At 43.0% G+C, this 24167-nt stretch overlaps 2 protein-coding genes across 7 annotated transcripts in view; one reads left to right on the top strand and one right to left on the bottom strand.

Annotated features, from left to right (window-relative positions):
- The window catches only part of NDRG3 (NDRG family member 3), a 68369-nt gene extending 56168 nt beyond the window's left edge, over positions 1 to 12201 (bottom strand). For 2 of the 3 annotated variants that reach the window (XM_083444074.1, XM_083444071.1), the window contains exon 1: positions 3607 to 12201. The gene's annotated coding sequence lies outside the window, so the exon portion shown is untranslated. Of the gene's footprint in view, positions 1 to 3596 lie in introns of all 3 variants that reach the window. The other variant, XM_083444076.1, reaches the window with a different exon arrangement.
- The window catches only part of RALGAPB (Ral GTPase activating protein non-catalytic subunit beta), a 56911-nt gene continuing 35868 nt past the window's right edge, over positions 3125 to 24167 (top strand). Inside the window, exons 1-7 of one of the 4 annotated variants that reach the window (XM_083443962.1) lie at positions 3125 to 3509; positions 15081 to 15296; positions 16704 to 16906; positions 18403 to 18566; positions 19934 to 20120; positions 21471 to 21602; positions 22702 to 22880. In XM_083443962.1, the coding sequence (XP_083300088.1) occupies positions 15111 to 15296; positions 16704 to 16906; positions 18403 to 18566; positions 19934 to 20120; positions 21471 to 21602; positions 22702 to 22880 (1051 nt within the window). In that variant the 5' untranslated portion in view covers positions 3125 to 3509; positions 15081 to 15110. The remainder of the gene's footprint in view (positions 3510 to 15080; positions 15297 to 16703; positions 16907 to 18402; positions 18567 to 19933; positions 20121 to 21470; positions 21603 to 22701; positions 22881 to 24167) is intronic. The other 3 variants (XM_083443961.1, XM_083443960.1, XM_083443959.1) reach the window with 3 other exon arrangements.

Raw genomic sequence — 24167 nt, 5'->3', positions numbered from 1 at the left:
AACCCATCCAACACAACAAGACTAGACCGTGCTCTGGATTCCCCTTGAAATTCATGTGCTGTAACAGCAGAGTCAAGATCCCTGTGGATGCAAACAATTTTATCCTAAAAATGCTTTGCAAACAAGTCAGTGAATCTCCAGTACTCTTTCCTTTCATGGAGACTGATCCTTTAAAAGTCTGAAATTTCTTACCCTTTGGATAAGTGTTTATATGTGTGAGGAGGAAGAGTTTGAAACACAATGTTTTTCATGTTTTGTGAGATCAACATAGCAGAAATAGCAGCTTACATTTATGTTACAAGTTCAGCATTTTTACCATTGCATTTTGCTTCCTGCTGATCATTTCCAAGTAAAATACCATGAAAAAGAAAGTAAACACACCTGCACACCCCTACACACATAAAAAGGCTAGCAGGAATCCAAATTCTGGTTCCTAACGCCATCTAGTGTCTGGCTTCTGTACTAAAATATAGGAGTAAATAGTCTACCAAGAGCTAATTCAATGCTTTTTTAATTAGGACTGTGTGGAACCCCCAGTCTGAAGGTATCTCCAAGGGGTTCCACAACTTTTAAAATCTCTTCACCTTTCCTTCCTGCACCAGCCTGTCACTCACACTCTTAAGAGTGGGAATGTCTGTTTGTAACATATGGCCTAGTCTTAGTAAAAGCTAAAGGGATCCCTGACCATTAGGTCCAGTCGTGACCAACTCTGGGGTTGCGGCGCTCATCTCGCTTTATTGGCCGAGGGAGCTGGCGTTTGTCCGCAGACAGCTTCCGGGTCATGTGGCCAGCATGACTTCTGGCGAACCAGAGCAGCACACGGAAACGCCGTTTATCTTCCCACCAGAGTGGTACCTATTTATCTACTTACACTTTGATGGGCTTTCAAACTGCTAGGTTGGCAGGAGCTGGGACCGAACAACGGGAGCTCACCCCGTCGTGGGGATTCGAACCATGACCTTCTGATCAGCAAGTCCTAGGCTCTGTGGTTTAACCCACAGCACACCCGCGTCCCCTCTAGTCTTAGTACTAACACCTTAAATCGGGTCTGGTAGTTCCCTGACAGTTAGTGCAGGGCTTTCAGAACAGGTGTGCTACTGGAATGGTTTTATTGAAATGTATTGTTTTATATGTCTTTTTTGTAGTTAAGTGAAGAGTAAGTCAAATAGATAATAATGATTTCTTAAATCAAATTTCCATCACAGCTTCTAGTAGAAATTACCTTTCACATCTTCTCAGTGAGGTATCTTTAAACTCCTGGGCCCAGTTCTGTAATGGAAGGGAGAGTGAAGGGAGAGTGCAGCTCCAGACTTTTTTGTGCTGACTGATGGGAGTTGTAGTACATCTGGAGGGTATTGGGTTGGTGAAGGCTGTTCTGAACTTTCTTTTTGGGTTTTTTAGCCATCCAGTTTGGGCTTGTTAAAGTTATAACTAAATTCCACAACAGAATTGCTCTTAGGCTGAGAACAGCATAGTGCATCAGTACTAACTATTCCTCCTTGTTGGCTATAGTCATATGCCTTCTCAGACATTGCTTTTTATAATTGTGCAAATGGTTTGTGCATCCATTATGCATGTGTTTAAAACATTAGCAAACTTTGATTTATTGTTGTATTAAAGGCAAGCTTTCTAACCTCCTTAAAGTGTGGTGTAACGGCAGTGTCAGCCCAATACATTTTGGTACCAGAGGCAAACCACAAAATGCTTTCTCCCCTCCCATTAGGGAAGAAGGGGTGGGTTACGATTTACAATGTGACCAAGTGAGGGGGGTGGAATCAAATCAAGCTTGCCTGACGGTTGATGTGGGAATCAAAGCCCATCATGGGCATAGCTGTCAACTTACAGATTTGAAAATAAGGGACCAGCAGCCTTGAAAATAAGGAACCAGCAGCCAAAATAAGGGGCCTGTAGCTTCGAGAACGCTGTCCAACCAACTTTGTAACCAGAGGTTCAACTGAATAGAATCTGAATCACATGCACCACAAGACCTATGCAGCCTCAACTTAAGATGGCTCCCCGGCCTGGCTTTGCACTGCAAAGTTTGCAGCAGCACGTGCAACAAAATGACATCCAGCATTCAAAACCCCCCTCAGCTTGTATTAACTAGCCACACACAAGGCATTCAAGCTCCACTCCCCAGTCGTTCTTAGACTTCTTATTGGGTGAGCAACACAGCCAAGCAACACAGTTGGAGCCTCCCTCCTCCCTGGCCGACAGGGAGGGAGGGAGAGGAGCTGCTTCCTTTGAAATTTAAGGGACATCATTTAAGGGATATTTAAGAGACATCCACCAATAAGGGACAGCAGCGGGGCGTGGCACTGGAATAAGGGACTGTCTCTTCAAATAAGGGACACTTGACAGCTATGCATGGGTGGGAAAGAGGCCCAGTCTAAATCATGACAGGAGGATGCAGAGCACAAGAGACTTCAGAGGGCAGCCCCATGGGCATAGCTATCAAGTAAATAAATAAAAATACTTAACTAAAAATAGAAATTGTAGAGACTTTGACAGATTTTCCTGAGCACTGGGAGTCAATATAAAGTAATCTAAAACAACTGCTGTTGAGACATTTCCTTCCAAATCTAGAGCTGGACAGAGGTTAATGACAGGTAGATGTCTGGCCCCAGCCTAACAAAAATCCTGGCTTCCTGCCTGCCTAACATAAAACCTGTGTGGGGGACTATGTCTGGTCCTTCAAGGGGCAAACCTTTGCACTTGTGCTCCATCGCCACCTGCTTAGGACCCTTCTAGGAGCTGCTCCCTGCAAGGTCTCTAATTAAAGCCCTACTGTTCTAGGGGGTGCATGGGTGGCGGTGGGTCTTTGTCATTAAGCTTGGATAGTATGGCTTTTGAGGGTTTTTTTACAAAAACCCTTGAGATTTTGCTAACTTAAATTTTTGCAAGCTGCTTGTTATTGCTTGAATTCTGCACATTTGAAAACTTTTTGTGGGCTGTATTGGGGGCCTTATGCCTATACCACTAATAACACAGCGTGGCTTACCTCCGCGTAGACATGTACGCATAGGATTGCATTGCGAGGAATTTTAAAAAACAAGGACGCAACAGCAGGACAAATTAAAACGAAACCGGCCCCTTTAAAAGTGTCAACGAAAGGGATGAGCATAGAACGGCATTGCGCATGCGCACACCGCCCAAGCCTGCCTGAAAATTCTTCCCTTCACCTTACTCTCCCACCGCTTTTCAAGGGAAATATCACGCACGCACGCGTACTTCCGGTGGAGAACGACCGTAGGGGGAATATGAGGACTTATTTCGCGCGGCACGGAAGGTTCTCAAGGCGCGTGCGCGCCGCGTAGGGTGGAAACAGGGGCTCTAGGGTGTGAATTTTCTGGCGCGGCCGGAAGTGTCCGGAGAGACCTGAGCGCAGCGTCCGATTTCTCTCCCGCACCCCCCGCCCCTCACCCACTGCGGGCACTATGGAACCGGGAGCTTGAAGGAGGAGCTGCTTGCCTTTGCCCCAGACATGCTAGCCGGCCCCCTTGGTGCAGGTAAGCGCGGCCAGGCGACCCCCCCCCCCTCCGCAAAAGAACCACGGCCCACGACGCGCTCTCCCTTCGCTGGGCCCGCTCCCTCACCCGCTCTGACCTCTGCGCTCCGGGCTGCCTCGCTCCTTTATTATCCCCGGGTTGGAGGCCTCGACGCCCGATGCTGCCGTCTCCTTTCCCGGGAGGGTGTAGCCGGAGCGGGGGGCTCTTCTCCGGGCTGCCTCCCACAACGGTGTGCGCGGTTGTCCCTGGCCGGGAAGCAGCTCCTCTTTCCCGGCAGACCGCTCCTGGTAGAAAGTGCTCCCTGCGGGAGAGGAGTTGCTCTTGTTTCCTGTGGATCCTGGAGCCCCCCATGGGGTGCTTAAGCAAAGCTAGGCCCTGCCGAGGCGAAGCAATATCCCTTTCCCCACTCCCACCCTCTCGAGGAAGAGCCCCTAAGCAGCTGCCTGAGTGAGTTAACGATTGCACTCCAGTTTGTAGTTGTTGTTGCTGCTGGGCAAGGTTGGCCAGCTGGCAAATTCTGGGTTCACTTCTTCTCCCAACTCGGAAATAGGTAGCAGGATTTAAACTTAAACAGCCAGAGACACATGTTTATTAGGCAAAGATGCTGACACTGTTGGTCAAGCTCAGGTGGATGGAAACTATACTGATGGCATGTCATCAAGAGGGACTTGAGGTATAAATGGAGCCATGTGTTGTCATGAATTTGTTTGCGCCTGTTGCTGCTTTTACCTTTCGGCACTCCACAGCTTTCTGCAAAAAAGAGGGGTAATTATAGTGCTTTGCGACAGAGGAGTTGTAAAAATCGGCAACACTGATGTGCGAGAAGCACTTTGAAAAAAGCGCTATGTATAAATGCTCCGTATTAATACTGTTTGTGGAAAGAGTTTATTCCCTTAAAGCAGGGGAGCAGAACCTGTGGGTCTCCTGTTATGGTTGGCTCCTTATGCCCATCAGGTCCAGCCAGCATAGCCACAGTCACAGATTATAGGAGTTATTGCTGAGAACATTTGGAGGGCGAGAGGCTGGGGACGGCTGTCTCATTCCATTTGGGGCAGCTGTAGTCTGTAATCCAGTCTGTGTATTTACTGCCTTTCATCCTAGTTGTTTGAAAACCTAACTTGAAATCCTGGCTTCTTTGAAGCTAGAAGTTATACTCTTACTGACAGGATTTTGCTGTTTTGTCTCATGCCTGAAGGCAAACAGCCAGTTACTCTACTCGCTGATTTCCCCAATTTAGTTGTTTTTTAAAGTTATTGCTATGAAGAGCCTGTTTTTACTAAAAAAACAGGTTTGCAAAAGGACTGCTTTTCAAAACCTGGTAATGTAATACCTCGGACATATTCATAAAAAATAATTCAGTGTTGCACTCTTCTGATTGTTCTATCTGTGCAAGTATTGTATTCCACCCCATGCAGTTCTGGGGGGCTTTCCTGACCCTCCCCAAGCCAATTTCATAGGCAGGAGGAGAAAGCCTCATTGTGCAAGTAGAAGTCCTTATGAAAGTAGAAGTAGAATCCTGCCCACAATACCTATGAATTTGTATGTGGTTATATATTGGTTTATGTTTTGTTTTGAAGTTTTGAAAAATAAAAGAAAAAATGCAGCAATTAACCTAAGAACCTGGCAAATTATAGGCTCAGATCATGTGCACATATGCCATTTTCAGCCCTCAGCAACCCAATCGGAAAAAGTAGTCAGAATAGTAACACTTCTTGAAAGACCATACATAAAATAACTTAAGATAATTATTGCGGATTAGCTGAATAGCATTTCTTCCCACTCTATATCCCTTCAGTGGTCTACATGCCATTCTGAATATATGTGTGAGCTGTGCCCAAAGCAGCTTACAACAAACATCCAAAATATCAAAATACAAAGCAATGGGGTGGGGTTGTTGCTCTTGCAAAAACATGCAGTTGTGGTATTTCTGCTGTGGCAAAGCAGTGTGGTTGTACATCTATGAACAAAAAACTCCACATGAAGCAGATTGAAAATAAGTATACCAGAGAGTATGTGTCATTGTTCTTGTTATGTGAAAATGCAGAAGAGCAAAAAGGAGATCTTTGTTTGGGAGCACAATATACCATAGTAAAATTTTGTAAGAGAGAATGGGGAAGGTGTCTACCTTTATGGTGTGGTGCTGAAGGGGCATTTTTGCATGCTCCCTCCCCTCCCATAACAATACAATGCACTAAGTAAGGAATCCTCTGGAGCACTATTCTTTTGCAAGCGTAATGGTAGCAGACATAATGAACAAGAACAATAGAACAGTTATGCAAATATATAAGAAAAACTCAGCATTTGAGAAAAATAATGCAACATGTGGATGCATTTCTTATATTATAAACTTAAGACCCCAGATAAGCTGGAAGCCGGGAATGCTTTTTGTCAATTATGTTTAGTGCGTAGGCTGTGCACATTTGGAGGTCAGTTATCTTGCTTTATTTATCTGCTTTTTGTAACATGTAAGGTTTACTACTGTAATGCAATTATGTGAATCTGCCTGTTAGACTATTGTGCAGAATGCCACTACTAATTTCCTGACAGGAAAGTGGGAGCATATTCAACAGATGTGGCAAATACATTGGCTTGTTGTTTGCATCTGTGTCCAGCTTAAGCTTCTGGCACTTGCCCTTTAAAGCCTTTCATTTTTTGAGACCTAAATACTTGAGAGACTCCCCCTCTTGTTTTGAATACTGTCTGCATTCTGTAGATCCCATGCTCTTATGATCCTCTTCCCTTTGTGGGTAGACTAGAAGTAGTGTCCATACTGTAATGGCCCTAAGTATTACCCATTTCCAAGAGGTACATTGTTAATCTCATTGCCTTCTCGAAGGTGTACGAAACCATTTATCTTGGTAGGCATTCACAAAAAAAGGTTGTGTTTCTGCTCTCACTACATTTTTGTTTTTATATTATACTTATGTAAATGTTTGGGTTGTGTGAAGTCTGTTGATTTCAAGCAGACAGACTGCTTGGTAAATATGTTTAGGATTGAAGTGAGTGGCTCTGTTTGGTCTTATATATGGAGATTTAAAAGCTTAGAAATACTATCCTGGCTCCAATATAATCGGAACAATAATAAACAAATAGTAGTAGTTAAAATGTTCCTTAGGTGAGTTCTATAGGAAAGGCTTACATTCAAAGCCCAAAGGAACCAACTCCGAAAAGAAAATACTTGGCTTGCCCTGAAGGCTCTACAAACTTTGTTTGGAAAAAGCCAGCAGATTTAATTAAATCTTTATTACCTTTAAAAAAAACCACACACACAACCAAAACTATTCTGTAGGACTAGGAGAAGCTTTGGGCATGGTCAAGTAAGTTACATATGTTGTTGCCTCCCTTCACATCAACTGTCCTGGGAACACTCAGGTTGAAAGGAGGAATACAAATCAAATAATAACGGAGTAGCCTCTCCTACAGCTCTGTGTGCAAGATATGTCATCAACTTCTCCATAATGTACTGGCCCTCTTTACCAGCTCCCTGCTCTAAAGCTCCTCCTAGAACTGGGGAGTTAAGAATTTTAGGTGTTAGTACAGGGTCTGCTGGTGTTTGGGGTTTTTTAAAGTCCATCCTCTTCTTTCTTCTTTCCTATCTTTTGGGTCTCATCCGTTCTGCTTCTCAAGCTCTTTTGGCTCTCTGATCGCCCTTCAGTACATAGCACTAATTGTCCTTGGGCCTTCTGTGAAGTTCCCCCAAAGTGTGCAATGGGGAACCTGTGGAGTGTGGACCTTCATATGTTGTTTGAATACAACTACTGCCATCCCTGAACATTGGCCGTGCTGCTGGGACTGATGGGGTTGGAGTCAAACAATATCTATAGGACCATAGGTTCCCTATTCCATCCATGTTACGTGTTGGAAGAGGTTGCCAAGGAAGCAAGATGACACACAATATTTCAGTACATTATTAAATTCTCCATTAGGCTATAATTACTGATGTTTGGATTTTGGATGTTAGGGAACAAATTAACAGTGGCTGTGTTTGGACGATAATACCATGGCTCAATATGCACAGACCTTCTTGCCCCTGTACTTAGCCCCATGGCTCCCATTCTTGGTGTACCACAGTGAGCCAGGAAGTGCTCAATTGATCATAGTTGCCTGTTTCATATGAAATGGGAAATGTTGCCTAGTTTGGAATGAGGTGGTATTCTAGACTAACTTCAAAATACAGTTTTAGGTTCCTGGCTTATTTGAAATCTGCTAATGACCATTTCCTATTTCAGCCAAAACAGGCAACTATGTTCAGTTAACTTAATGTGGTACAGCAAGAGTGGGTGCCATGGGGACCAAACTACAGCACACTGAGAGACTGGACTACATGCATGTGCTTAGTCACTTCTCAGCTTAGCTAATAAAGATAAATTATGTTTCTATTTCTGCCTATTTCTAAAGTTGAATTCATGTGTAGTGTACAAACTTTAAAGTGAAGAAAAATCTGTTGGCATCCTATAGATCTTGTCTGCTTACACAAGTAGTACACCAATTGGGCATGGAGGGAAATAATTCCCTCCCTGCTTGCTGCAATGCCCCCTAAATTGGGTTTAAAGAGTCCCCCAACCCTTCAGAACAGATTTAGGGATGTGTGGTACTGCGGGTAGGGGGGGGAGTATTGATACTTGCCTGCCTCCCTATTCTGCTGGTGTTTTCTTTCTGTCAGCCGACAGTTACAGTAAAACCTGTATAATAATTAGCCTAACAGTAACAAGGGTATAAAAATAGAATGACACCAGGGGGGAAATGCAACAGAGAAGAGATGAGCTTATATTAAAGGAGGACAAGAGGATGCTTGCTGAGAGGAGAGAATTCCATGCATCAAGGGCCAGGGGAGTGAAAGAGATGGCATCTGCACAGGAAATGGCACAAGGAAATGAAGGTTTAATAATAATATTATCATTTCATGAATGAAGGGAGAAAGGAAAAAGTAACTAAGACAGATAAGGGGTAAGAGCAGGGAAATACTTGTAAATTGAAACTTAATTGGGTCAGTAAAGGAAGACCGTGAAGAGAAGCACATGGGCTTGCGTTGCATGTCATGCTAAGCCAAATAATGGTTACCACAGGGCAGATTCTGGCCACTTTGCTCTTTTCCAGCCATTTCACTGCTGTGCAGTGCTGTGCTAAGCCATAGTGTGGCTTATCGTGTCATCTGAAGGTTAAGCTCCCTCCAGACTAACCATGAACTATAACCAAGGTTTGTCCTATGGCTTAGCCGATTTATAATTAGCATATTTAAAGGACTACATGTTCTAATGATCCCACCCACTTCTTGAGGTCCCTGGGGAGGTCCTGTTCTGTGTTCCACTATTGTGGCTGGGAAGTGCAGTTGGGAATGTGAAACAATGCCTTCTCAGTTGGAGCAACCAGACTCTGGAACTTCCTGCTTCCCCTATTAATTTTTCATCACTATTTTCTGTCCTTTAATATGTCCTTTAGTTGCCCCTCCTGTATTGGTAGTTTTGATGCGGCTGACTTTTTCTGTGGCTGATTTTGCTTCATTCTGTGCTGCTCAAAATTTTATCTTGTCTGTCTTTTCTTAATAAAGCAACATGGTTTTTGAAAATTCCTCTACTTTGTTTTATTGTATGCTATTTTGAGGATACCTTAAACAGAAAAGCAGTTTTAAAACTTCGGTTTACACAGAGCAAAAACCAGATTGGGAAGTGTCAAAATGGGAATTGGAGAAACAAAGCTGAGGCATTGGTTGTTGAAGTGTAGGAATGAAAGAGAGAACAGAAAAAGAATAACAGTTCTAGGGAGGAGGAGGATTCAGAAGGCTTTTTAAAGTATCAGGGGAAATAGCATAGCGTATATAAAAGCAAAGGGAACAACACCAGAAGAGAGAAAGAAATGGAGAAAAGGACAGGGAGGCGGGGACAAAACAAGAGATATACTGGATAAAGTAAAGAAGTAGTGGTGGGTTTAACTAAAGAAGAATGTTGTCAGAAGCAGAATATAGAGAATAGCAAAAGGAGGATGAAGATTCGGCAAGAGTGACAGAGAATTATATCAGAATATTGCAACCCAATGAAGAAGAGCATAGTTAAAGAGAGCACTTTTACTGATAAAAATAAGGCGAGATGAGTAATATTGCTTAGAATTAAAGCACGTGAGCAGAATGAACGCATGAATTCATAATGAGTGGAGTTACTGAGATTTGCAGAGATGTTCAGCAGCTTTGATGTAGGAATAAAAATAAGATAAAAAGGGAGACTGCTAAAGCAGAATATTAGTTGTATGACGGAAACCAGAGCAAAATAGTCTAATGTGTGACCATTCAGAACACAAAATACACAACTGCAGAATAAGGAGATTGCAAGAGAAAAGACTGATGAGTTCCCACAGATATCCAAGTGTAGAAAACAAAGTTCTCAAATGGTTCAGAAACTTTGGGACATGTCCAACACTGCAGTTCTGCTAGTGCAGCAAACTTCTGCTTGTGCAGCAGAACTTTCCCCACTCCCCAACTCTCAAATCCACTTCAGACAGCTGGAGCACTCTCTGGAGCATATTTTTAGGATGCACAGGGGGAGGAAGAGGAAAACATGTTGCATTAGTGCACAGTGTTGGATACAGCCCTAGAGGAAAAATCAAATGGAAGAAATTAAAGCAAACAAAATGATTTGAGAGAGGAAAACGAGCAGAATGAAGACTAACAATCAATTCATTTCTTCATATTGCAAGATCTAAGACTGGGTGATGAACCTTTTTTGGTCCAAGGGTCACATTTCCTCATTGTCACACCCTCCACTCAGGGCTGTTTAGACCAAACATGGCATGATCACCCTGCATATCCTCTGCCTTCCTGCAGCTCAGCTGATCTGTGAAGATCAACAGAGGAGCATGGAGTATTTTATTTCCCATTGTGGTGCTCAGCTGGGCGGAGAGGTTTAAACCACTCTGCCCTGCCCAGCACTGTGATGCTACGCTCCAGCTCCCAGCCCAGTTTACCGTTGGTAATGATGCTGAACAAAGCTCCTTTCCTCTAGCCACCATTGGTCTGAGCAGATTGGAGTTCTTAGGAAATGTCTGAGCACTCTATACCGTTTATGGAGCACTTGGCTCAATGGTGGCTGGTGGAGTGGCATTTCATTCTGTGCCACTGGTAAACTGACTCGGGGTCTAGCAGACATTAAAAACAAAAGACTAGGCAGGCTGTAGTCTTGTTTTGCCAACGCAAAATAAATTGGTGTATAGAAGAGTGGGTGAAAGCAAAAGAACTTGTGTGAGGAAGTGCTGAACAAGATTCAGAATGTGAGTCAATATGGATATTGAAGTTGCTAAGAATAAGAGTGGGAGTGGAGAAGAATGAGGCAACTGTAGACTCAAGGATCACAGTAGCTGGCTTCAAAGAGAAAAGGTGATGACAGGCTTAGCTCTCCTGTCTACAACTGACTCCTCTCATCTGAGAAATGCATATGAAAACCAAAAGAAGTGGTTGCAAGTAGGACAGCAAGTACAAAGCAGAAGAAACTTTTTTTAACACCCCCCCCCCAGTAAATGTCTTAATTTCCTCCCCCACCCTGGACCAAATGTTTATTCTTGCACTAAGTCTACTCCTGCTCCTTAGTGATCCGCTGGAGGTGGGGCTGCTCTCTCCTTGTCAGAAGGCGGCATTTTATACTTCATTATCCTGAACTAGTTGGAATGTCTACCATCCTAATGTACAGTCCTTCTGACAGAGAAGTGGCAAGCATGTGACCGTTTCCTATACTTCCACACAGGAAATTTCTGGCTGTAAGCCATTTTCTTGTCCAGGAAATAAAAGTTGATTCCTTAGGAAGTGTGTGGGAGTGGAGGATATCCTTCTGAATGTATCAGCTTTGTTCTGAGTACAGTACTTTCTCTGTTTGTGACAAAGGTGAAAGAATATATTTGTGGGAGGAGGTGGTTATACTGCTAAAGGGTTTTAGTTCAGCTTCCCCCCGCCCCTTTGGATAAATGTTATTTATATACATCTCCCAATTTTATGGCAGTCCTGTTTGAAAGGCCACTTTCTGCCAACTCTTTCCTTTTGGTGCTGAGTGGAAGATAGACATCTATTCAAAAGAAGAAGAAAATCTATTTCACTACTGCAGATTTTTCTTTTAGACTTGTAGGGGAAGTAGTACCTCTGATACGTTTCCTTCTCTAATATACATGGCCAAGCATAGTGAGCAGGCTTAGATACACTTGGGATTAGGGGCTGGCGCTTCCAGATCGGAAGATGCAAGTTCCAAGGATTCCTGAGTTCTGCCAGTTCCATTTTTAGAAGTTAACCAGTTTTATGTCAACATAGTGACTGGCACTGAAGGGACACAGCTTATTAGTAGTTTTTGAGACAGGCTTTCTTAATGTAGCATGTGTACACGCTACTCAACTACCAGAATCACAGAGGTATCCTTTTGCATAAGCACGTGAAACGCAAGATGAGCTGTTTGTGAAGTTCCAGGTATATAACCTACTGTAATACATTTGGTCACTGTTCTACATTTTCCATGGATACGATGCATCATTCATGAGGTTCTGCTGATCATTGCATAGACCATGTCTAGCATAGTGTAGGCCACGGGTCCTCAAACTTTTTAAACAGAGGGCCGGTTCACTGTCCCTCAGACACTGTTGGGGGCCGGACTACAGTTTGAAAAAAATATGAACGAATTCCTATGCACACTGCACATATTTTATTTGTAGTGCACAAGAAACAGGAAAAAATGCAATATTTAAAAGGAAGAATGATTTTAATCAACATAAACTTATAAAAATTAAAAAAAAAAATTTACTGCATCAGACCAACACGGCTACCTACTTGAATCATAAACTTATAAGTATTTCAATGGGACGTATGGGTCTGTTTTTGGCTAATGAGATGGTCAATATCCGGTTCCATATTTGTCACTGCTAGTCGTAGCAAGTGATGCAAGTGTTCATCAGTCTGGATCTGGTTGGAGATTTCAGATGTTTCATTCGGGAAAAAGTCTGTTCACAGACATAGGTGCTGCCAAAGATGGTTGCAATTTTGAGTGCATGGTTCCTGAGATTAAGAAATGTCTCAGAGGGGAGAGATGCATCGAAATTAGTGAGAAGAAGAAGAAGAAGAAGAAGAAGAAGAAGAAGAGGAGTTTGGATTTGATATCCCGCCTTTTACTCCCTTTAAGGAGTCTCAAAGCGGCTAACATTCTCCTTTCCCTTCCTCCCCCACAACAAACACTCTGTGAGGTGAGTGAGGCTGAGAGACTTCAAAGAAGTGTGACTGGCCCAAGGTCACCCAGCAGCTGCATGTGGAGGAACGGGGACGCGAACCCGGTTCCCCAGATTACGAGACTACCACTCTTAACCACTACACCACACTGGCTCTCTAGTGAGGCTGTTTGATTTGATTGCGTCTCATTGGGAGTTGCGAGGAATAAATGCGGAGGGCGAAAACCACAGACCTTGAGCTCTGGGAGAAAAAATGTGGGATGGAAATTCAGTAACTGCTCAGTCCCGCTTGGGGGGGGGGGCGGGATTCGGATGAACCCATACCCATTTTTTTTCCAAAGCCTGCCTCCATCTGGGCTCCTCTTGGATGGCAGGCAGACGTTTACTCGTGAGCAACCTGATACCGAGAGGGGATTCCTCGCAAGCAAACACGCCTTGGGTCACAGCCCAGCCCCCGAGCACTTTTCCCAGGACAAAAACTCGCTAGGATGATGGTGGCCGTCTTTTTCCTTGGACATAATCCCCAGCGGCCCCAAGGGTAAGCGCCGGAGCCCTGCGTTCCTTGTGAGTGACCTTCTTCCACCTCCGTGCGTAGCTCACCATCAGTGTGGAGGCCACCGCAGGTGCAGGAGACGGAGGGCGAGCTGCCTGGAGGAGGCGGTGGCTGGAGCCACTGAGCTGGACTGCAAGGACAACAGTGGCTGGCGCTGGATCGGGTGGCATGCTATGGCGGAGGGGGTGATGGAGCACAGAGCGCAAGCAAGCAGGATGGTGGCTGGGGATCGAGGGAGGCGGACACACGTGGGGAGAGACAGGCTGGAAGGCAAGGCCAGGAGGGGGGAAATCCTGACCCGCCTCTTTCCCTCTCCCCTGCTCTGCTTAAAGGCACCATGGTGCAAGCTCTCCAAAGCGCGTTGAGTCTCCTCAACAGCTTCGCGGCGGGTTCTGCAATGGTTGGGCGGGCCGGATTTAGGACCCTAGCAGGCCGTAGTTTGAGGACCCCTGGTGTACGCATTATAGCTTTTATATGCAGCACTCTAAAAACAATGTGCCTTTATTCCAGCATTGTCTGTATACAGCAAATTCACTGCCATATTATCCCATTTTAATATCTTTCCTGAACTATTAACTAGTGTTTCTTCTAAGGCTTAAAGCCAAAACAAAGCAGCTCTTTATTTATTTATGGCATTTATATACCACACCTCATAAATATTCCAGGGTGGTTTACAATGCACTTCTATATCTACATTATACTAAAATTTCTATTTCATTTCCCCAGTCCAGTGGAGATGGCTTAAAGGGGCTAACGGTATATAGCAAACCACATCAAAAGCAAAAATAACCACAACCCTCTCAACTGAAATATTCAAATAACATATGTAGAGTGAAAACAGCACAAAAGAGCCTTCATTCATGTCTCAATATGGCAGCAACTGGATCTTCCCATATAGTCTCTCTGAAGTTACTGTACTTCACTGTGGGCAACTAAACTGGGTGCACCTTCTAGCCTTTGAGAAGGGTTTACTTGTATAGACCTTTGTGGCTAGAAGGCGGAAACCCAGGGCAGCAGCAAGGGGGAGAAGAACCAAGGTAAATGTGGCAGCTCATGTGCAACTGCCTCCCCAAGTGCAATACTGACTTAACATACAGAATGAAGTCTCCTAACCCTAGCCTGCTCCTTAGCATGCACTTATTTTGTGTGGGGTGCTTGGAGTTGCCTCCCTGGGATACATGGTGCGCTGCTGTCTCTTTGAGGTTCAACTTCTTCCTTTTTCTGTGCTCCCTCTTCTGAATATTTTTCAGTAATGTGAAGCTAAAATGTGTGATGAGACCCAGTCACCATGGCAAGCTTGTGGAAGTGCATGGCTTTTCTGCACGGAAGAGGTTTCAAGCAGCTTCTGTGTACTAGACAGTTCATGAGAGGTGGCTCTTTGTTGGTCTGAGCGATAGTTGAGAAAGAAGTGCCAGGACACTCTGACACTACAATAATATTATGGCACTCCAGTGTTGTCAGTTGCATGAACTGTTTCCAGTGGCCATAATAGGAACCAAAGTTACATTCTGGATAAAAATGGAAAGTAACTATTAAAAGCGCATTCTTAAGTGTCAGAGAGGCTTGCTGGTTCTGCTTTCCAGCTAAAGCAAACTGAATGGTAAACCATGGTGAGTGGAAGAGTTATGTCAGCTGATGGAAGTTCAAGGGGTGGCAAAAGAACAGCAACTTCTGTACTGCAGGATACGCATCTCCACATGAAAAACTATACCTTTCATTAGGCTAAGGGTTGCACTTCTTAGTGCCAAGTGTTTGCAATATGCATGTCCTTTGTAACCAAAGTAATATCAATTAAAATTAATTTTAAGTCTGTTTTCTCCTTTCCCCCCTTCCAGGTACAGTCTACTCTGCAGTATAGAGGCATTATGTACTCAGAGTGGAGGTCCCTACATCTTGTACTTCAAAATGATAAGGGTCACACCAGTGTACTTCACAGCTATCCTGACAATGTGGGGAGAGAAGTGGCAAATGCTGTTGTGCGTCCCCTTGGCCAAGTCTTAAATGCTCCATCAGCAGCTGGCAGTGAGAGTTTACTGAAAACAGACAAAGAAGTGAGTAGTTCCCCAGTTGAAGTACATATAGTCTCATCATTACTGGCATTTAAGAGGACTATAAAGACCCATTTGTATGAACAACCTTCTCATTTATAGTTTCTATGATGTTCTGGTTTGATTCGGTGCTGAAATAATTTTAAAGCTTTTTTCTTTCTTTTGTAAGACTGTGTGTTGCATATACATAATATATGGCTGTGTTAGCTGGTATTTTATTGTTAATTGCACTGTTCTTTTATGGTAGGGATGGGGAACCTGTGGCTTTCCAGAGGTTGCTGGACTACTTTTTGTATCCCTGGCCGTTGGCCATACTGGCTGGTACTGAAGGGAGTCCAACACCATCTGAAGAACCACAGGTTTGCAAGCTGCGCTGCATGGCAGTAATTTAGTTAGATGTAGTGCTCATTATGGGATGCGGGTGGTGCTGTGGGTTAAACCACAGAGCCTAGGACTTGCCGATCAGAAGGTCGGCGGTTCAAATCCCCGCGACGGGGTAAGCTCCTGTTGCTCAGACCATGCTCCTGCCAACCTAGCAGTTCGAAAGCACGTCAAAGTGCAAGTAGATAAATAGGTACCGCTCCGGCGGGAAGGTAAACGGCGTTTCCATGCGCTGCTCTGGTTTGCCAGAAGCGGCTTAGTCATGCTGGCCACATGACCCGGAATCTGTACACCGGCTTCCTCGGCCAATAAAGCGAGATGAGCACTGCAACCCCAGAGTTGGTCACGACTGGACCTAATGGTCAGGGGTCCCTTTACCTTTACCTAGTGCTCATTATATTTGATATGTTGGGAGTCGTCCTGTGAGGGTTTAAACATAAAAAGTGGCATAAAAGTATATCTGATAAGTAGATTGGCTCAGCAACCCTGTGTACGAGCACCTTATCTCTCGCACAACACAAAGTGTGATCTTGGCATGAGCAACCGGGCTTGAATGTCAAGGTAACTTAACTGAAGGAAGTCAATGGAATCTACCTGATATTGCGTGATTCTTCCAGCAGACTCCCATCTCATGTTATTTGGGAGAGTCCTACCTTCTTGAGAGGCTCTATGAGGTCCTCAAGTGTATGTGGGGCGAGAGGGTACAGGAAATTTCCATTTAGGCTACAATCCTGTACCCACTTAACTGTGAGCCCCCTTCAGCTGAGTGGGATTTACTCCTGAGTAGACATGTATAAGATCCAAAGTCAGGTGGATCTTAGAATCCAGGCCTACATGCTATGGTATTTCCAGATTTAAAATAATACAGTTGTTAGAGGATGAATTTTCTGTTATCTCTTACTGTGTATCCTTTGTCTATCTCATGTTAACAGTGCTACGCTGTGGTGCTGGTTTTCATTTGGAAGAATCTACCAAATGGGGACACGTTAAAAATATGGTCATGTAACTTTCCACTTCTTCTTCTCTTAGGTAAAATGGACCATGGAGGTAGTTTGTTATGGACTGACCCTCCCTTTAGACGGTGATACTGTAAAGCACTGCGTTGATGTGTACACAGACTGGATTATGGCTCTGGTCTTTCCTAAGGACTCAATTCCTCTACCTGTTATTAAAGAACCAAACCTTTATATTCAGAGCATTCTCAAACATCTACAAAATCTATTTGTACCAAGGTGAGAGCAGTGGAGAGCGAATTATTTCATGTAGGCAACATGATTACAAGCCAAGTTTAATTGTAACCAGCAGACATTTATTTAGAAGTGTAGTTAAAAGAATTGTTGTTGTATTAACATGGAGGGTAAAAGAGCCCCATAATCTACTGTTTTGGAGGTTGGATTTTAAAACTTGTGTATTTAAGAAAGCATATGTCCATAATTTGCTGCTGCAAAAAAAAAAAGGGGGGGGGAAAGGATTTGAGAGGGTGCGTGCTCTCTCTGGTGAAGATGTCAAAGCTGGAATAAAAAGTTCATTTTGAAATTATCCAAATCTTATATGCGCATATCTCCGTTGCTGGATTTTGTGCTAATTGAAGTTGAAGCTTATTTGTCTTTCCTTTTTGTTTTTGTTAACATTTAAATTTGCTGAGCAACAAAAAAGCAAAATGTATGTCTCTACTGCAGCAGGAATCCACGAACAGAGAAAAGAAAGCTATATGAGAATGTAAAATATGTATTCTAAAAATCTATACCCTACACATTTTGAAGTAGTGGGAACAGTCCCTGAAAAATAGTTGATCAACAACAATATTTTGTTACTCTCAAATATAATGGTCATCTACATTAATTCTTGCTTTGGGTACACTATAAGGCTGGAGGGAAGTGGGTTTTTATAGCCTTTCTGCTTTAAGTATGTGGATTAATCTCTGTCCTGAGCATTAGGCAATTTGAATACCATTGTCATGTGAACAGTATGAATGCACAGATGTACTTGTGGTATGCAGAAGCACAGACCCTGCATTTTCAGTGTCTTCTGTACAGACTGCATGGCAATTGGAATACCTAGGGCTGCCTAGTGGCTTGAACAAGAAGCAGAACAAGAATCTGTTAGCCATTTAGTTTTCTCTGTAGGGAAGGAGTGAATGTCAGGGCAATCCATTGCCTCTTGGCTGCAGTGAAGTCTGGTGGCCACTGGCCACCAAAGAGCAAACAAGCTGCAGGCAGCTTTCATATTGGCATGCAAACATCACAATTCATTTACTTAGATTTTGCTGCCCTTTGGGCTCCACTTCATCTGATGCAATTTACTATATTTGCAACAAGGCTATCTCAACTCAAGCCTGAACAAGCCTAATGCAAACCAACACTTGTGTGTTCTGGCCCACGGGAGTTCAGTAGCTCCTGCCTGTCCTGGACAGTGAAAACAGGAGATTTAGTGTTCTCCTGTTAGGCCTACTATATGGAATTGGTAGTTTGTGTTCAACCTGGTGGATTACAAACTATCCTGGTCTATTGTGAGTTTAGATGTTTTGCAAATCTTTTGAAGATGAGTGGCTTTTCTAAGATTGCGTGAAGATAGTTTAGCTCCAGCTTCATTTTAAAAACAATTCTTATTAGAGGTGCAAAACATCTGTTGTAAGAATGCCTCCAATCTCTTGTCTAATTTATCTTTGGCGGGGGGGGGGGAGTACTCTGTTTATGCAGGCGTAAGTGATGTTTTTCTTCTTCTACAGGCAGGATCAGGGTACCAGTCAGATTAAACTATGTCTGCAAGTTTTGAAAGCTGTCCAGAAATTGGCTCGTGAGTCAAGCACTATGTCTAGAGAAACATGGGAGGTTTTATTATTGTTTCTACTACAGATTAATGATATTCTCCTGGCAGCTCCAACAGTGCAAGGTTTGGGTCTTTACCTTTTCCCCCATAACTGTTTATAGTGTGTGGCTCTGGCCTGAGTGTAACAATTTAAGAACCTCATCTTTTTTTCTTTCCTACCATTCAAAATTTAGAGGGACTATTGTCATGAAATGAATGGTGTTGAAATAATTATTGTCCAATTCTGATTCTGTTTAATTTCTTAATTTGGAATTGCTACAGGAATTGAATGATACTTCCATTTCTATTACCATTTGAAGCAGATGCCGCTTTTACTGACATGTTGTTGCTAAGGCCCTTTTACTACCTCTCGTTTATTCATTCAGAGGTGCTCTAGGGCTAGGCAGTGATTTCTAGGCTTCAACACTGTCATGGGGAGTGGCGCTGCCCTCTGGCAAGCAGCCATCTTTTCTTGTAATGGTGAAGCTGAAGTAGCAGGCAGAGTTTGTGTCATCAGCTGTGCAGTGCTCTTCCCCAACTCCAAAAATGGGAGGAAAGATGAAGGTTATTTGCTAGCTTCATAGCCAAGGCACCTGGAGAGCCTTGGCCATTCAGAGTCTCACGAGCAAAAAATCCCTCTTTCTGCTAAGTTGAATGTAGCCTAAAAGCTACTCAAGATGCCTTCAAACAACAGTGCACAGGCCTGGCATACTGCCTCTCTGCCTGCTTTCCCTTGAGAAAAGGCAGAAAGGGCTTGCTGGGAGAGAAAGGGCACAGGGCTTGAAAGGCAGGAGGCTGGTGGCTGCAACTTCTGTCTTGTCTAGCAAGAGCCCTAGCACTGAGAAGCTGAGAAACTGCCCTGGCTGTGGATGCATCCACTTGTTACTGTTTTCTAATAAGTTTGCAATCTTTAGGCATAAATTAAGGCTGCCATATACTGCATACCAGTGCTGCATTGTTTTGGAATTCATGCATAAATTTAGATAGGATATTCCCCCCCCCACACACACATCCATTCCCATATTTCATCTGGTTAGATTGTTCTTTCCTGTCTCCCAATTCTTAAATTTGAAATTCTTACATTTTTAAGTGCATGAACATTCTAGAGTGTTCTTGATGTTCTCGATGATAGATCTTTAGCTGTGTTAACATTTGCCATCTAATAATACGTGAATTACTTATTTTAGATTAATATTTAAAAATAGCAATAGGATTTGAGGTAATTATTCTTTTTAATCATGGAAAGTCTACAAACCCAAGATAATTTTAACTTTACTATCCCATTCAAATAATTTTACACTTTGCACATCAGCTTATTTTGATAAGATCCCCAATATCCGATTGCTGTTTTTCTCCAAGGAATATTTGGAAATTTCTTCCTCAGTGATGAAAAAAGAAACCCCACAGGTAATTTTTTTTAAGCCCTTTTCTCTGTTTTATTTCTTTTGTAGGCGGCATTGCTGAGAATTTGGCAGAGAAGCTGATTGGTGTGCTGTTTGAAGTCTGGTTACTAGCCTGTTCCCGATGCTTCCCCACACCACCTTATTGGAAAACTGCCAAAGAGATGGTAGCAAACTGGAGGCATCATTCTGCAGTGGTGGAGCAATGGAGCAAAGTAATCTGCGCCCTTACAGCCAGGTAGCTGAAAACCTATTGCTTTTTGCCCCATATGTCAGCCTGCCACTGTACGCTAATAATGTAGTTATTTCCATTTTTATATAGTGTGTCTTAGTAGAATCTCTCCCTTCACCCTAAAAAATCCATCATTTTGCTACAGAAAAGGGGGACTGCTTTTCACTCTCAGGTACCACACTGGACTGTGCCCCATGTATTAAAAATAAGTTTTAAACCTTGTTCTTGGACCTAGTTCTTACCGAGGAGGCAAAAACCTGTGCCTGGGAAGTAATACAGTGGTACCTCGTTGAGCGTCCGGGATCCATTCCGGAGCCCCGGACACTCGACCAAAGAGACACTCAACAGAGCGTCGCTCTGCGCGTGGAGTGGTTTTGCGCTTCTGCGCATGCGCGAAGCGGCAAACCCAGAAGTAACCTGTTCCGGTACTTCTGGGTTTGCCGCAGACGTCCACTGAAATGGACAGTCGAGGGGGCGAACGTTCACAGAGGTATGACTGTATTTCAAAAATATAGGTCAGAGCTCCTATGATGGAATGCTCCACCATATCTTTAAAAAGAATGCCTGCACATAGTAAATTGACATGTCAGGGAGAAGCCTGCATTCTGACCCGGGATTACCAGCTCAATGAGAACTTGGCATCAGTGTCCTGTCCAGCCTGGAATGCATATCATTGTTGGTCAATGAACTGAGGTGGAGAGAAGGGGCTCTTTGCAGTGTGTGTTTTTATTTTTATTTTTAAGGAAGACCTGAAATAGACCTAATCTATCTGATCTTATTTTATGAAAGGCAGTGGCTGAGAGAACACTCTCAACGTTTTTGTTCTCCTTTGTTTCTGTTTAACATCCTGATCCAAAGTGTGAACTCTTTGACAACTGACATAACCAGACAGTATTTGTTTCTGGTATAGCTTTTCCTTGTCATTTTTGTATGTAGCAAATGGCAAGCTCTGTGTCTCCCTTGCCCAAAACACTTCATTGCACATATTTTGGTTTCTCTGTTGTCCCTATTTGTGTCTGGAGTTAGCTTTTTTTGGATGCGGGAACTGCAGCATTCAACTCTTTATTAGGTTGAAAATGGCATACTTTCTGGGCAAGCCACATGTCAAAAATGATAGAAAGAGCACAATTGTAATATCTCATGTTGATGGTTGGGGAATGGTTTAGGATGACACATGGGCTTCTCTCCACTGGCCTCCACCAGTGAGGTGAATTCCAACCTGGAGGAAGCCCCATGCTTCACCATGGTGAGAGGGAAGCAGATATCTCCAATGAAATATGGATGCATCGTTTGTAATTAGGCAGAGTGAAATCATGCAGAACTACAAACTCACCGATAGTCTGACTTTTCCTCCAGATTGCTACGTTTTACATACGGGCCGTCGTTCCCACCTTTTAAAATACCTGATGAAGATGCCAGTCTGATTCCTCCTGAAATGGATAATGAGTGTGTTGCCCAGACTTGGTTTCGCTTTTTACATATGCTGAGGTACTGTACATAACAAAAAGCATGCAATGTTACTAGCGTATTTATCAAAATTTGATACGTTATATATGTGAATGAGTCCTCTTGGGGGTGTGGTTTATTGGAATCAGATGCCCTAGTTGTGGAAGAGGTGTATAATATTGTGGCAGATAATGCTTCACAGGTGCCTGTGACAAGATCCAACTCATAGTAGGATAAGTTCCTAGATCTTTCTCTCTAGCTTGCATGTGATAGAGATACAGTAGTACCTCTACTTGCATTCACCTCCAGTTACGTATCCTTTGGGATACGTACATGGCAAACCCAGAAGTGTTTTTCTGGTTTTCGTCCCACACGCATGTGCAAAAGCGCTAAACCGCGCCATGCGCAGAAGCAGCACCTCCAGTTGCGAATTCCTCGGGATGTGACCGGAGCTCTGGAACGGATCCCATTCGCAACCAGAGGTACCACTGTATAGTCATTTTGGAATTTAGTACCTGATGCTTGTTTGTCTTCAACTATTCTCCTGAACACCATGTATAGTTTTGCCCTTCAACATTTCACTCATGGCTTCAAATACTTTTCATTTGCAATTCTGTATGCCCTCCATTTTGGTTCCCTTCAGATATTTAGCAGCTACACACACCAAGTAGCCTATTTTGATGTACCTTAGTGCTTCCTTGTCTCTTCAGTTGCATGGGGTCTTGCAATACTGTCTCATTTCATACTCCTCAGCTGGAGGCAAAGATCATGTGCCTCAGGGTAACTGCTGCTAATAGTACTTTTAATTTGCAAAAGACTTCAGCATTTTTGTTTGCTGGGTGTAGTTGATCACTGTTCTTATAAACAGATGCTGTCAGCTTCTTGAAGGTAGCTAAATAATTATAGGAAGTGGATACTTGTGAAATATTCAAAAGTGGCAAACATAGTACAATGATTTGTCTATATTTTAATTGGTAGGTTTAATCTTATAAAGGCTACTTGTTTTTTGACATCTCTAACTCATAGCAGAGCTTTTTTATTAAAAAAAATAACATTTTAAAATTTCAATATTTAGTGTATTTTACTTTTTACATCTGTTAAATGTGTTATGATTAAACAGAGTCTTTTCTCTCCCTTGTAGTAATCCTGTGGATTTGAGTAATCCAGCAATTATAAGCTCAACCCCCAAATTTCAGGAACAGTTCCTGAATGTGAGTGGAATGGCTCAGGAATTGAATCAGTATCCCTGCCTTAAACATCTGCCTCAAATATTCTTTCGTGCTATGCGTGGGATCAGTTGCTTAGTGGATGCATTTTTAGGTAACATTTTCTACTCTTGATTTATAGGATGTTACTTGCCTTTTGTAAGCAACTCAAATAGATGTTAATACTTTGTATTGGTACATCTAATATTTCAGATGTTTGTCTGCGGGGCTGTTTGTGTTAATTATTATTTTCTCCTTGTCATCTGTGCAGCAACTGTATTCTATTTTCATCAGTTGGGGACCAGTGACTTCTGGACCAAATTGAGCTCCCAGTTCTGGTGCCATCTTGCCCCTCTCACCTATCCAACCACACAATCTCAAAATAGGTTTGGATGAACAGCTTTGGGGGCAATGAGGCCCTTGCAACAAGATATTGGGGTTTGATCTGCAACCTCCCCTATTCCCTTTTTGGAATGGTCCCCAGCAAAAATAATTCCTAAATAGGGCTCCCATATCTTGCTTAGAGGTACTGAAAAGTAATTGATAATATGTTCAGCTAGATGCCTTAAAACCTGTCATGATTTCAACTTGTTACCTCCAATAGAATTTCATTCTCAGGAGTTTCTCAGCAGTTGTGTTTGGTGTTAATTAAAACTGCCTCTTCTTGTGAAACCATAAATGCTTTTACTAAATATTCATTTTCCTGAAAAACTGCTTTATGGAAATGTTTCCATTGCAGTACATAATATAGTAGCAATATAATTTCTTTTTTCTCCAGGAGTTGCTGTCTTTACAACCAGTGGGTGTGAAAGATTACCCAGATATGGTATTAAAACTTGTTGGACTCTCCTGGGTGACAAGAATCTGGGGCAGGGGTGATGATTTTAACAGTGGTTGGGGTTTGCATCAAATCCTGGAAAGCTGCAGTATTCTGTCATGATAGAAATTTTCTATTAAATTGATGTGGTTCTTCTTAAAGACAATGCTTCAAAAGTTTCTAGTTCTATTTTAAAAAATGGTTGGCATACAGATACTCTTGCAACAAAAAATCTGCTTGGTTGCAGCATTATGGCTTACGCATTTTAAATATGAACAGTAGGTTGGTCGTTTAAAAAATAACCACCACCCAAATTGTTAGTATCTCTTGCAATATGGTATAAGTCTCTCTCACTGTAACAAGCAGACGTGCTATTTTAAAAACATGACTTTAATACCTTGTCTATGATTAAATATGTGAGGTCTTGCAATTAAGGGGTTGAATCCAATGTAGTGCTAAGTAAGTCACTCGGTTAATGCAAGCATTTTGTGCAGATTTGGAGACAACCTGGGGGCAGTGGGTGGGGGAAGTCTGTTGTGTAAATCCTTGCACTAATGGAACGTGTGCATTGGATACCACCCAACC

The sequence above is a fragment of the Podarcis tiliguerta genome (genome assembly GCF_965153285.1).
Source record: "Podarcis tiliguerta genome assembly, chromosome: 6".
Lineage (NCBI taxonomy): Eukaryota > Metazoa > Chordata > Lepidosauria > Squamata > Lacertidae > Podarcis > Podarcis tiliguerta.
The sequence above is the reverse complement of the archived record's forward strand: the minus strand, read 5'-3'. Positions and strand labels throughout refer to the sequence as shown.